This window comes from Notolabrus celidotus, chromosome 5 (genome assembly GCF_009762535.1).
Source record: "Notolabrus celidotus isolate fNotCel1 chromosome 5, fNotCel1.pri, whole genome shotgun sequence".
In the NCBI taxonomy this organism is placed as follows: Eukaryota; Metazoa; Chordata; class Actinopteri; order Labriformes; family Labridae; genus Notolabrus; species Notolabrus celidotus.
Genome location: NC_048276.1, coordinates 7,989,553 through 8,004,906, shown reverse-complemented (window position 1 = coordinate 8,004,906; position 15,354 = coordinate 7,989,553). Strand labels below are relative to the sequence as shown.

Below are 15,354 nucleotides of genomic sequence, written 5' to 3'. Positions count from 1 at the left end.
ACAAATGGTCACATGAATATTCACCAGAATGGAGGGAATTAAGTGTTAGCTGCTCAAATACATGCTGCCTCAATACATTTAAATTCACCCTAAACTGTGAGTACCAGGGGTTTCATGTACAAAGGGTGCGTGCGTACAAAAACATGGCATACGTTCTTTTTCACAGCAAAGTTCAGATGTATCAAGAGTGAAATGACCGTGGAAATGTCCAGTGCCTCACGCCAACTTCTTGGCTGGCATACACACGTTTCTACAGCTGTTGATCCTTGCGCACAGATTCAGATATTTTTGTGCGTGTGGCGTTTTCTGGATTTGAGCACACGCCATGTTTCAGTAGGAAATACACGCAAGTCTTTGTACATGAGCCCCAGGTGTTTGAAAGGAGGTGCCCCCTTTTTTTGTTTTAGCCTGAGTATGCTACTGCTGCCATAATCATAAGACTGTTTTTCCTATAACCTCTGAAGTTTGTTTGTTTGTGGAGGACAGGAAATAGTCTCTGAGCTATGACAGAGATAAAGACCATTGACCTACATCCTGGTCTCCAGAGACTATTGAATTATGCCCCATCAACCCTCCCATATAAAGCATACGCGTGTGTTTATTGCCAAACAGTTTAATGTGCCAGACATGATGCCGTTGTAGGATGATACTTCATTGAGCTTTATTATGTTAAATGTTTAGTCCCTGTTCATTCCATGAGTCCAATGCCTCTTTTGAAACATCAAACATCACAACACAAACTATTCCCTATTCCCTCAATGCATTAGACACCTCAAAGGTCATTCACAGGGTGGGATTTTTCTTGGCTTCTTGGACCGAACATGAATGTATCATAGGAGATCACAGAAGGTGTGACAGTGACAGTGAGAAATAAAATCACTCCCCACCAAACTGATGTTTTCTATTTTGGGGAGAGAGGCACACAAACATCCAGAGTGCGTCACAAGCTCAAGGCTGAAAAGGTGCTCAAATGAGTCCCGAGGAGGCACGGCACAAGTGGGGCTGAATGCGTCCTGAACCAGTGAAAGAAAGATGGAGGATAAGATGAAGGACATAAAAACAGCACCATGTCACTTTGAATGCCACAGGTTTTGAAAGTTAAATCTGATGTGCAGCGGTGTTCAAACATCTGTGGAAAATGTATACAGGATGCAGTACTGCTGTGAATAAATAAATTTAAAGGGTTAGACATTTCAGAGCAGCCTTTAAATCCAGCCTTCAGCACAGAGCAGGTTATTTGCAGTCTTATTTCCAATTGTCAAACTGGCTAAATGTGGCTACAATATCATCAGAATTATTGGCTCGGTATAGGAAACTAAATTGTTGCAATTCTTCATAGAGGTCATTTTCTAGAAGCATGACTCTGCAATTTCCTGAGATGTAATTTACTTCCATATAAAGAGATGGAGAATTTTGGCATTTGTAAATTGGGCCATCAATTTGTTTGCAGATACGTTTTATGTGATTTGTAAATCAAGCTACACACAGCACATTTAATGTGTAGTATCGGCAGTTTTATTGTCTGCTTTTAAACAAGGAGATTTTTTATACTGAGGTTTTCTCTGATCGTCTTTCAATCGCAGTTTGACTCAAGGAAATGTTTCAGATACAGAAATAGAAATACAAGTTAAAGCACAATTTAGCTGATTTCTACTCACACATGACATGAAACATAGTTTGAGATGATTAAGATGTAGAAATACCATTTGGAATTATTCTTATATTTACATGTCTTTATTTCACCGCACAGGAGAGAACTTTCAAAAGCCAATTAGACTTTTGGAAGAAGCTACATACAAAGACAGTTGTTGTTTTACAGCATTATGGAGATTGCTGTGTAAGTCTTTAACTCAGTATTTTTTTAAGGTTGATTCTTGCATCTACACTTGGTTGTTTGCAGCAGATTCACGGCGAGTACAGACAGGAGAGCTAACAGAGTTTGCACGAGCAGGCAGCAGCGGGTGTGATTCATGGTGTTTTGACAGATGCTGTAGTGATTTGTCACCGTGTTGCACCTGTCAGCTCAAGACATCTGGTTGGTTGCTCTATGGCTGTGTGGGCAGGATGCTGTGAGTTGAACTAAAAACAAGCATGTGCATGGAAAATAGTGAAAAAGAGATGGAGGGGAAAGGTAGGAGAACGAGTGAGAGGAGTGTGGTACACTGCAAAATGTGCTCACTCTTTCATAAGGCAAAATGAAGTGGCTATCTTTAAATGAAGTCATTAATCTAAGACAAATAACCTGTCGCTGCAGAACATTTAGGGGTGTGCACTGTGACAGGAGGGTATATCAGAAATATGAGTGGCAATTTAAAAGGGAGAATACACTCTAAAACAGAATTCATATTCTATGTTCTACACAAGCAGCAATCTCTGGTCGCGATAATTGAAGCCAATGTGGAAGTGTTAAAAAAACTGCAGTTCCTCGAGTGTCCACTTGAGGCTGGCTCAGGAAGTACCAGAAACTACATACACACAAGTTCAAAGAAGACAATCTTTGCAGCAGATATAAACATGTTTACAGCCTGGTACAAAAGACGAGTGTAGTCTGGATAGCTCATTTCTCAATCGGCACACACTGTACGAAGGGTGAATTTTTTTCTAACGCTGCAATTCGAAGATATTAAGATTGCAAGTTTTGCCCAAATAAGGGCGTGGCTGACTTCATTGACACGCGGGAACACTGTAGCTGTTGGCTAGGAGGCTCAAAGCCCGCCTCTTTACCTCACTTCAGCTCAACAGAAGTTAGGCTGAATTCAGCATTTCAATATGGCTCCCGCCGACGATCGGCTTCAAAATAGCGCTTCAGAAACAGATGGGTGACGTCACAGATATTACGTCCATTATTTATCGAGTCTATGGCTGTACATGGTGAGTCAATGGTAGAAAACAGGAACAAATGCCTCCTTCAGCTGGAAATTAGAGGACTGACATGATGTTCTTGGGTGTTTTATTGGATGAAAGCTGGGATACAGTTGTGTAACTTTAAGATCATGGATGCATCCCTGTAATCTTAAGTTTGGCCTACAAAGACCTTTCCCATTTGGTGGAATACACTATCATCGCTATCTCTCTCTTATTCTCCTCTATCCCTCTTTCCAACCCCAACTTGGTTGAGGCAGATGTGTGTCTAACATGAGTCTGGTCCTGCTCAAGGTTTCTGCCTGTTAAAGGGAAGTTTGTCCTTGCCGCTGTAACTTGCTAAATGCTGCGAGGTGCAATGCTTATGGTGGATTAAGATGAGATAAGACTGAGTCTTATCCTGTCTTGATGTTTGGTCTTTGTCAATAATATATAACAGAGTACAGTCTAGACCAGCTCTGTTTGTAAAAGCGTCTTGAGATAAAGTTTGTTGTGATTTGGCGCTATACAAATAAAGATTGATTGATTGATGATTGAATATAGCAAACTATTTCCACCCCAGACATCACAAAAACTACATTTCCATCAGCTATTGGACAAATGGAACTGTAAAGTCTGTAAAAGTGTACCGACTGTAGGTGGTAGAGCATGCAGTGCCACGCTTGAGGATAGTTCTCTTGATTTGATGCGTGCCGACACCAGGTCTTGATCTTTGCCCTTCTTATTAAAAGGCCAGTTCCCCTGTCAGGACAACACACTGCCCTGACAGTCATGGGCGTAAAGTTGTAGAGTAGGTGTTGCATATTTCCCATTCATTTATACTTCTTTGACTGTGACCTCTTTGTCTCAAAACCCAATTATAGGTCAGAATCCCTGAGCTCATTAATATGACATCACACAGAGAAAAAGAAAGATAAAGCTTCGGGGGAAAAGAGTGAAGTATGAAAACCTGCTGGGTCTGCCTGTATGACTATTCCAAATGCTCTGAGATATTGTTCCAAGCACAGCACCCCGTCCTCCACACTTCTCCACAAGCACACAACCGCTCCTGGCTATTTTCCTATTCACTACTCTATCCCGAACGGCTCCTCTTTTTTTCTCACACCTACATTTGTAAAGGCGGTCAGTGGGTGGGATAGGGGGTGACTGGTTGTTGCGTAGGTGAACTTCATACGGAGAGAGTGGTGGATATGGTGCTGCTTACGTCAAATAAGTCGTAGGAGGCGCTTTGGAAAAAGAAAATTGCAATGACACCAGAAATGTCAGACTCAGCAGGGTTCTGGCGTGCTGCGAGGTGACCCAGCTCACTCAAAGCCTGTAATATTCATCCATCTTTAACATGTCCTCTTATAGCCACTCTTCCTCCTTAATGCCAGGTGTTATTACAAATGTAACATGTTCATGAGACAGTGTGATAATGTCTTGCGAGCAATTGTGAAATTAATTATGACATATGACACTAGACATTTGGTAAATGACCCACATTTTTTCACAAAAACACTTAGTGGAAATTGTAAATGTCAATCTTTTAACCATCAACCAACCTCTTTTAAAATCCCCATTTTTTCTGCTTCTAGCTAGGGGTTGTGTTTCAGGTACTTCACTGTTGGTAACCTGCTCCCTTTTTGAAACTTCTTCTCCCTTCTCTCATCCACTGCTGCTCCACTACCACCGCCTCCTTTCACAGGCATGCCTCCTCCATCTTCTTCTCTCTCCTTTCCTTTCTTAGAATCGGCCTCTGCTTTCCTGCTGGCATGCCTCCCTCTATGAAATCATAAAACATACTGGAGTTAGTAAAGCAGAGCAAAGCCGTGGATGCGAAATGTTTTCAAACTCAAGTGTTACAAAGACCTGAAACAACACAATAAAAGTCTAAGAGGATCAATCTTACAATTTATTAATTTATAAATCTGAGTTAATCTGTGCAGCACAAGTATTTTATTAGTTACAAATCAGTGCAGAGGTCTGATCACCAAAACAACCAGGTTTACAGACATGTACAGATTTGATTTAAAGTTTGTCACAAAGTAACGTGAGTTAAAAGTTAATCCATCTTGTGCATAAACTTTTTGTTTAGTCCTCTACTGTGCCATTTTGTCTCCCTTTATTTTGACATCTTAAAGCTGGGGTTGGTAGTCAGATTTAGATACACTTTTTGTTGTACTTGTTAAAATGATCTTTATGTCCCGATGGCAATCAATACATAATGTGTTCTTAAAAAACAGTGAAAAAAAGCTGCTATCTACAGCCGGAGTAAACCTGGGAAAACAGTAAAGGCTGATTTATACTTCTGCGTCTCCCCTACGCAGCAGGGGCTGACGCGGACAGCCCCACATACTTGTGCGTCGGTGTGTCTGTGTCGCGCAGCTTTTCTCCGCCGAAACGCCTGAGGGCAGTGCGGTCTCTCTGATAGCGGGCCGCCTGCTTCCGGTCCCGCTACGATCTCTGTTTACTTTTCCACAGAGATTCAGAGCGTGTTATGTTAATCTACAGCTGATACATGTTGCTGTTTATCATACAGACATGATTACATGAAGAATAGAGAGGAGGAGATGAAATACACGGCCGATGTGCGGCCGATGTCCGGGATCCCGGAAGTGTTGTAAATGCGGGAAAGACAAAGCCGCCGAGCGGACCAATCACAGAGCTTGCAGTCCGCGTCGGCTCTACGGGGAGTTACATTTTGGAGGAGGTGCACGTCAGCTACGTGCGTAGGCCTCGGCGTAGGTACGGGAGCTACACGGACCCCCGGCGTAGGGTACGCCGTTGATTCAACGCAGAAGTATAAATCAGCCTTAACACCAACCAATCCCTGCCATCAGGACCCCAAATATGAAACCAATCAAATCCCGTTCTGCCTTTCTGCCCGCCTCCTGCGCGTACATTTCATGTTTGTTTGTGTTTTTAACTTTCACTATGATAATGTTTTGGTGTTTTCTTACCGCTGAGTGAGACATGAGTTGACGTAGTGCAAAACACAAACAATATGCTGAGGACCGGTTTTTGAATCGGTCATGATCATATTGTCGCGAATCAGCGGCGCTCGTGCATGTGAGCGGGGGCGTTGTTTTGGAGGAGCTCCGAGGGGGGGGGTTAGACAGAGCCCTGAGAAAATGCTACATTCTAATTCATGCTATTTTTCCGTGGCTACCAACCCTAGCTTTAACATCATGTATACATGTTATGTAATTCTGCATATCATAATGATGAATCCTGTACCTTGTTTCAGTCCTGAAAGCCATTCATGGGTATAATTCATTGTGATCTGACTACATCACTACATGTGGGAATTAGCTCTCTGCGAAGTACCTCAAAGGCAGCATTTGAGTTGCATCTGATACTGCACACTTTGATAAATACATCAAAGAGTAGACTTTTTAAAAAGCTCATGAAACAAGTGTACTGACATACCCTTAAAGATGTTGCATTTGTGAATCTTTAGATGTATTGTTTAGTTTCGAACCCTACAGGCCATAGTTTGTTCATTGTACTGTTCATTTCACCTTTAAAGTGTTATATCAGTGTTTTTGAAGTGGGGTTGTAAGAGTTTTAAATCACTAGTAATTGTACCAGTCACAACGGATGCTGCTCAGATTGGTCCCTGTAATGAGAAACTCCAGGGAGCAACAGCACACAAGCTATGCTACAGATTTCTGCAGATGCCATGTAATTGAGCTAATTTTGAAAGACTCTGACCCAAGCACTAATCTCGGTTTAAGTGTACACTCTTCTGGGATTTTCTTTCAGCACTTTACTTTGCCACCAGAAAGGCTGTTCATTTTTGCACTATTTGCAGACACAACACAGTCGTGCTCTCCCTTTAAGGCACCCTCACCTCCTCTGTGTGCTCTCTGGCGCCCTCTGTGGCTGGTTGGAGTACTGTCGTCTCTGTCCTTCAAGTGTGGAGGACAACTGTGAAAGTGCACAAGTAATCACACAAAAAAAGCCCTTGAGACAATAAGTTTGCTTGTATGCACGAGTATAGACCTTTTCAGACATGCACAAAGTTTATAAAAACTTCTGGAAATTATCTTCTAGCTGAGAATATTTCCTTTCCAGCCTTCTGGTATAAATAATATATGTATTGTTGTGTACAGAGCACGCCTGTGGCTCTCAAACTTACATATATAGAAAATGTTTTTAAATCATGATGGACAAATCTAGACGTTTGCTGCCAGCTGCATTTCCTTCAGCCCTGCCTGAACCAGTTGAGCTGCAGCAAAAAGCAGAACGTCCTTGACTCAGCTATTATATAAGAAAGAGCAGCATTAGAGGATGAATGAGAATTCATAACTAGGCCTGAAAGAGAGGAGCTACACAAGTCTGCTCTCCTCACTGTACCCTGATTTTGTTGCACTTAGACATGACAGCTCCTCCTCAGTGCGGCTTCTATTTAATATTCAGTGAGTTGTAGTGAGTAGATTTGGTGTTAGAGCTACTGGTTTCACTTGCCCGTAGCACTTATGTTGACACGGATGAAAGGGAACGCTTACCTTCGCAATTTCTGAAAGGTACGCCCGCCTCTCATCGTTGGTTTTATGAAATGCCTGAAAGGATAAATGAAACAGAGAGCTATAGAGTCACATTTTTCTTTCCTTAGGCTACGCTTTATCTGCTATAAGTAATCTCTCTACTCATGGCTGCATTGCTTGTTATGTGCTTGCTGCCTGAGCATATTTCTAGAAGTCTTCAGTGTTAATGAGCGACAGATTAAATCAAGGATTACTGGCTCTGCATGCTGCGTGCTAAACCTTTTTTATATAATATCTGGCTGTTTGTTGAGGAGAACAATAAACAAAGAACCATGGGGCTACACTAAGAGCACACTGGCCTATTTAAAGGTTCAATTATGCATCAAAGGTTGCTCAAAATAATCAGACAAATCCCTTTTTAACTATATTTGATCAAGCTGGGAAAATTAGAAACACTTATAGGGAATAATTCAAACTGGAACACCTTTCCCTCCTGTTCAATTTGAAGATGGCAGTCCATCAGCTGAGTCTGGAGGTCAGACTTCTCCTCAGTCAGGATCTTCAGACGCTGTCTCAGTGTCTCCTGCCGAAAAGTGTTTCAATTAATTAGCAACATCCATAACAAAGCAGCCGCTGAGCGTGAAGGTGTTGTACTGCTGCTGTCTAATTACAAATCTATTAGTTTTACAATTACACCGCTCCATCTACAAGGATCAAACAATAGCAGAGTACTTATTGAAGAAGACATGGGCAAAAAAAAAAATGCATTAGGCTCATGCATAATTCAATAAGCGGATAAACACATTAGAGCTGAGACATGGAGAAAAAAAAGTGTATGAGAATTCTGGCACGATGCAAAGCGGCGAGACTTCTATACTGGGCTGGAGCAGATTCTTTCTTCCCCATGCATGCCAAAGAAACTACAGATTATTAGATACAGCATTATACATGCATAATACAGTATGCATTAAAAATGAAGAATCTCACGACCACATTTCAAACTGTGTGACAAACTGCTGTTATTGGCTAGAAAATGCATTTTGATAAAATGGATTAAAGATAAACCGCCAACTGGTATCAAGAGTTATTCAGGGCCCTTCCTCACGAAAGGATCAGCGCGGTTCTGAGGGGTAATGAGAGGCACTTCATTGACATGTGGTCTCCTGTGTTCAGTTATTTACCTAAAGAACTGACTCAGCTTCTGATGAGGGGACAAAACTACATCAAATGGCCAAACCTGCAGAAAGCTAATCAATAAGCATCCTCCTTTTTTTCTCTTTTTTTTTTTTTATTGAGTCTTTAATGTCGGTATAGCTTAGCTAGCTTTGCCTTTTGTTATCAGGTATTATATTTCCTTGTAGGGGAGAACGGGGTTGGTTGGCACACTCGTTATATCTCGCCACCAGAGGGGGCGCTGTCTCTCAAATTTGGGTATGGACATTTCCAGAATTAGGATCAGAGCTCACCTACATAGTCTTCTCTGGAGTAAGACAGCTGAACAGGCTTTTAAACGATGGGTTTATAACAAAACAAGTGTTACCCTTACAAAGTGTGAGGGGAAAGCTATAGTTTAGATTTCTATTAGCTAGCTAAGTAGTTGTTAGATGGTTGTTAGCCTTGATGCTAGCAAAAAAATTCCAGTTGGGGTTGGTCGTCACATTCTCATGGGGTTGGTTGTCACATGTAACGCCTAGTTGAGTCGGCCATTATTGTTGGGCCTATTTGTGTTGTTCTTTATGTTGTTATATATGCTGGCCTAAAGATGTGTTTCCTGTTCATGTTCCTTGCTCATTTTATGTTAAAATGCATTAATTTATGTATCACTTGTCAGTGCAATTAAACTTTCAAATTTAGTTCTGCCTTCTTGCCTTTTTCAAAAGAGTTTTTCCCATTGAAATACCATTGTGACAACCAACCCCATAGTGTGTGACAACCAACCCCATAGTGTGTGACAACCAACCCCATAGTGTGTGACATCCAACCCCATAGTGTGTGACAACCAACCCCATAGTGTGTGACAACCAACCCCATAGTGTGTGACATCCAACCCCATAGTGTGTGACAACCAACCCCATAGTGAGTGACAACCAACCCCATAGTGAGTGACAACCAACCCCATAGTGTGTGACAACCAACCCCATAGTGTGTGACAACCAACCCCATAGTGTGTGACAACCAACCCCATAGTGAGTGACAACCAACCCCATAGTGAGTGACAACCAACCCCATAGTGTGTGACAACCAACCCCATAGTGTGTGACATCCAACCCCATAGTGTGTGACAACCAACCCCATTGTGTGTGACAACCAACCCCATAGTGTGTGACAACCATCCCCATAGTGTGTGACAACCAACCCCATAGTGTGTGACATCCAACCCCATAGTGTGTGACAACCAACCCCATAGTGTGTGACATCCAACCCCATAGTGTGTGACAACCAACCCCATAGTGTGTGACAACCAACCCCATAGTGAGTGACAACCAACCCCATAGTGAGTGACAACCAACCCCATAGTGTGTGACAACCAACCCCATAGTGTGTGACAACCAACCCCATAGTGTGTGACAACCAACCCCATAGTGAGTGACAACCAACCCCATAGTGAGTGACAACCAACCCCATAGTGAGTGACAACCAACCCCATAGTGTGTGACATCCAACCCCATAGTGTGTGACATCCAACCCCATAGTGTGTGACAACCCACCCCATAGTGTGTGACAACCAACCCCATAGTGTGTGACATCCAACCCCATAGTGTGTGACAACCAACCCCATAGTGAGTGACAACCAACCCCATAGTGTGTGACAACCAACCCCATAGTGTGTGACAACCAACCCCATAGTGTGTGACAACCAACCCCATAGTGTGTGACAACCAACCCCATAGTGAGTGACAACCAACCCCATAGTGTGTGACAACCAACCCCATAGTGTGTGACAACCAACCCCATAGTGTGTGACATCCAACCCCCTTGGTGTGTGACAACCAACCCCATAGTGTGTGACAACCAACCCCATAGTGTGTGACAACCATCCCCATAGTGTGTGACATCCAACCCCCTTGGTGTGTGACAACCAACCCCATAGTGTGTGACAACCAACCCCATAGTGTGTGACAACCAACCCCATAGTGTGTGACATCCAACCCCCTTGGTGTGTGACAACCAACCCCATAGTGTGTGACATCCAACCCCCTTGGTGTGTGACAACCAACCCCATAGTGTGTGACAACCAACCCCATAGTGTGTGACAACCAACCCCATAGTGTGTGACATCCAACCCCCTTGGTGTGTGACAACCAACCCCATAGTGTGTGACAACCATCCCCATAGTGTGTGACAACCAACCCCATAGTGTGTGACATCCAACCCCATAGTGTGTGACAACCAACCCCATAGTGTGTGACATCCAACCCCATAGTGTGTGACATCAAACCCCATAGTGTGTGACAACCAACCCCATAGTGTGTGACAACCAACCCCATAGTGTGTGACAACCATCCCCGTGATGGGGTTGGTTGTCACAGTGTGTCAGAGTGTCTTTGATAGTTAATTGCCTCTTTGTTACAATGAGTTGGAAAATGAGAGGGATACAGATTTCAATCCAACACCTTAAGCTTCAATTTAATGTAGGAATGACTTTTGAAAGATGTTTTGATGATGAGCAATCATCAAAACAGTAAAAAGTCTGACAACCAACCCCGTTCTCCCCAACTTGGTATGTGAAAAAGTATTATAATGGCAATATGCATGACATCGGCCTGTGGGGGGAAGTGGTATGGCGGCTGGGTTTTCCTTGTTTGGAATGTACGGTATGATATGGTGGCAGTATGTTATTTTGTTTTATTTATTTATGTTGGTTTTTTTTTTTTCTCTTCTTCCTTCTCTTCTCTTTCTAATGTAAATGTCTTTATATAATCCACTCTTAATATTTTATTTTAAATGTGTAATGTGGTTTGAAGGCAAGATGTATGATTTGATTTAATTCTCTTCTGTTTGTGGAAAAACAAAAAACAATAAAACTGTTTAAAAAAAAAAAAGAAGAAGAATCTGTCTGATGCTTGAGCGTTAAATATAAAAGATTATGTGGATTTGAATGCGGCCAAATGCATTATTTAAAGCATTAAATGTGTTTTTTAATTCATCACAGCTGAGTATATATAGTTACCCAAAAGGCATGTCAAACAGTTCAAAGCATCAGTTCTGTTATCTAATAGCTGAAGTAGAGAGAGCCTGAACTAGCACCAAAACTTTTAGAGATTATTTTTCTTTGTTTCTTTGCAGCTATGATAATCTATATTCTTCTGCCATCCTTTCTTCATGCTCCCATATTTTCAACAGATCTCCAGTCCACAATCTTGCTGATACTAACGAGCATCTGCTAGTTCTGCCTCGAGGCATGCAGGCACACTTCTACTCAGACTGTGTTTGTGCAACAGTGTGTGGATGTGCATTCATGTGTGTGTTTGTGCTAAAGCATTGTAATTTGTGTGCATTACTCTCCCATGGTTTTTAATCCTGTGATTACAGTGCGGTGATTAAACTTGGGTTTGTTCAGCCCGCAAGAGAAGAACTGAGGGCAGCTGGCATTGCAATCCCCTCTACCCTGCCTGCCTGCCTTCTCTCCTCAGGCTGTGTTTCTGGCTCTCTCTGCTGGTGTATGCTTCTGTTTTACTGCAGATATACTTAATGCTCTTAGTGGGACTTACATTTGTTCATCTACACATAGGACAACTTGTTATAAATGTCATGCTTCTTCTTGTTTTACTCTTGCTCATTATTATCTAGCTTTTAGCAGAGCTACTTTAGCACAATGTCCAAAATACTCTCGAAATGTTTCCCTCCATGTTGCTATATTTGGATGTCCTGAACACTACCATCGATACACCTCAAAGCAGTTAGATGTTATAGCTTTCACTTCCTTATTGGCGAGATGCTGTCTTCTTTTTCACTGGAAGTCCACCAAAGCACATTCCAGCACAAGTGACTCAAGGATGTCATGTCTCTTCTAAAACTAGAGAAGATTAGGGACTCACTAAGAGGCAACTCTGGGAAGTTTTACCATAGGTGGCAATCTTTTCTATCCTTCTCCAACACTCTGAAGTTTTTTGTCACCTTTTTATCTTTTTATTTATTTACTATTTCTTTATCAATTAATGTTATTGTATTTTCTTTCATTTATAAATATATTATTATAACTTTTATTACAAATATTATTATTATATATAGATCTTTTTTTTCTATGTTCTACTGTATAATTAAAAAGGAAATGACGGCTTGTTTATTTTATTTTATTTTTTTACTCTACTACTTGGGACGCACAATATTTTGTAATTGTCACTCACTATACATGTCTTTGCTTTTGCGGTTCTCAATCTTGATCTGTCAATGTACATTTGCCATATTTCACAATAAAAATATTAATTAAAAAAAGAGAAAAACTTGTTTTAACCTACAAAGCCCTTAAAAACCAGGCACCCTCATATCTTAAAGAGCTCATAGTGCCCTATTACCCCTCTAGAACTCTACGCTCCCAACATGCAGGCTTGCTAGTTGTACCTAAAATCTCTAAAAGTAGTATGGGAGGTAGAACCTTCAGTTATCAGGCCCCTCTCCTTTGGAATCATCTACCAGTCAGGGTCCGGGAGGTAGACACCCTCTCTACTTTTAAGAGTAGGCTTAAAACTTTCCTTTTTGATAAAGCTTATAGTTAGAGCTGGATCAGGCTTGGACCAGCTTTTGTCATGCTGCTATAGGCCTAGGCTGCCGGGGGGACTGGCACACTGACACACTGGGATCCTAGCTCACCCTCTTCCCCCCAACCCCTTCATCACTTACTTTAACTCTGCCTGTCCCATTAAAGTTACTAACCATAGACCTTTCTGGAGTCCCTGAGCTCCATTGTCTCGTAGATTCCTCTGAGCTGCCGTAGACGTCCTCCTGCTGCGGACGATCTGGACTCCAGCTGATACGGACGTGCTGGACTCCAGCGGCAACAGCTTCTACGACTCGTCTCATCACTATCACTTCTCTCTCTTACTCCCCTCTATCTGTCTTTCCAGACCCAACTCGGTGGAGGCATGATGGCTGTCTAACATGAGTCTGGTTCTGCCTGAGGTTTCTGCCTGTTAAAAGGAAGTTTTTCCTCACCACTGTAACTAGCTAAATACTGCGATGTGCAATGCTCATGATGGATTAAGGTGGGGTCAGACTGAGTCTTACCCTGTCTTGAAGTTGGGTCTCTGTTCATAATTTGACATAGAGTGGTCTAGACCTCCTATGTTTGTAAAAGCGTCTTGAGATAACGTTTGTTGTGATTTGGCGCTATACAAATAAAGATTGATTGATTGATTGATTAATTAAATAGCACAAATACAACAAAATAGAAATAAAATTAAAAAAACCTTTAAAAAATCAACATGTCTGTACTCACTATTGGCATGTCGTCATAAAGTCTGATGGAGGCCAATCGATCTGTTGAAAATGAGATTCTGTGATTGGGTATACATGTGGAAAAAATACTTTTGACTCTACTGAAAAGCCTAAGGAGGACCTAAAATGACATGATTAAATACATTTTATTTTCTAAGTTTTATTTTTTCAGATAAGATAAGATAACCTGTATTTATCTTGCAGGTCGAAGATCAAAAACACAAGAAACGGGCTTCGTTCTCTGGATAAAACCAGAAAAATGATCTCATTATGATGAGAAAAATAAGTCGAGATAACAAGCTTTGTTTCCTCGAGACAACTGCAAAATTAACTTGTTATCTTGAGAAAACTGTATTTAATGTCCTTTAAGGGCTTCCATACTCTCCTGATCAAAAATCTGATTCATTCAATTTTGTAATTTATGGGACTTTCTTGGCTGTATACTGAAGCCCTAAACGGACATGATTAAATACATTTTATTTTCTCAGTTTTCTCAAGATAACAAGCTTTGTTTTCTCGAGAGACAACGAGAAATATAATTTGAGATCTCCAGAAAACGTGTTAATCATGTCCTTTTAGGGCTTCCGTACTAAACATAAAAGGAGCACAGAATACATATGATAACCAAGTAACTTCAGGTAATTGGAAAGGCCTCTTATCAGTTTGTTTAATTGTTGTTGGTTTTTTTCACAAACATTGTTCAGAAAATGTTGCCTTAGTAAAGAATAAGAAGACATTTTCTTACAAGACATTTATCTTACAGGTTGAAGATGAAAAACACAAAAATCAAGCGTCATTCTCTGGATAAAACAAGATAAATTATCCCATTATCACGAGAAAAATAAGTTGAGATCTCAAGATAACGACAAAATCAACTTGTTATCTTGAGAAAACTGGGAAAATTATATGTAGGCAACTTAATCATGTCCTTTCAGAGCTCCCATAAAATCATTTTTTTTATAATAAAAAACTTTTAAAAAAAAGGTTTCTCTTCAAAATGTTTCAATAGCCTGAGGACTTACCTATGGGGTTTCCACGCAGGTCCTCCAGTCTCTCATGAATCAGTGACATCTGTCTTTCCAGCTGTCCATTTAGTTCTATCTGTGTCTCATACCTGGTCTTCCACTCATTCCCTGGTACACCAGTAAAAACAAAGTCTTACTTAGTTTGCAACAATTTAGAGAAAGCTTCTTAAAACCAGGTCAGACTTCGAGAGGTGTCAAAAAGATTAGTCAGACCAGTTAGCTTGAGCAAAATAAATTGTGCAAACTCTAATAAACACATTACCTTCTCCATCAACACTGTGCAGTCTCTCTTGCAGTTCACACATTGTACTGCGCAGGTCCGACACAGACTCCTCGAGCATCTCTCTACAACAGAGCCGGACCACCTTTATTTTATTCTTCACTGCGCATGACTCTTCACTTTTATTAAAGAAACTTTTTAATAAATTCACTTCAAACAATCTTACCTCATCTCCCTCTCTTGCTCAAGTTCTGCACGCAGGCGCGTCAGGTCATACTTGCTGTAGTCGCTTTCTCCTGTCATCATGTTTTTTCAAGAGAAAGTTTGTGTGCGAGCGTTT

At 41.3% G+C, this 15,354-nt stretch overlaps 1 protein-coding gene across 1 annotated transcript; it reads right to left on the bottom strand.

Annotated features, from left to right (window-relative positions):
* Nucleotides 1-644: 644 nt before the first annotated feature.
* On the bottom strand, nt 645-15,354 carry ccdc169 (coiled-coil domain containing 169). The gene is made up of 9 exons (XM_034683030.1): nt 15,241-15,354; nt 15,057-15,139; nt 14,792-14,902; nt 13,771-13,811; nt 7,819-7,917; nt 7,356-7,409; nt 6,698-6,774; nt 4,407-4,626; nt 645-1,013 (listed from the first exon to the last, which is right to left on the bottom strand). Exons 1-8 carry the CDS (start codon nt 15,318-15,320, stop codon nt 4,440-4,442), a joined length of 732 nt encoding a protein of 243 aa, XP_034538921.1. The 5' UTR covers nt 15,321-15,354; the 3' UTR covers nt 645-1,013; nt 4,407-4,439.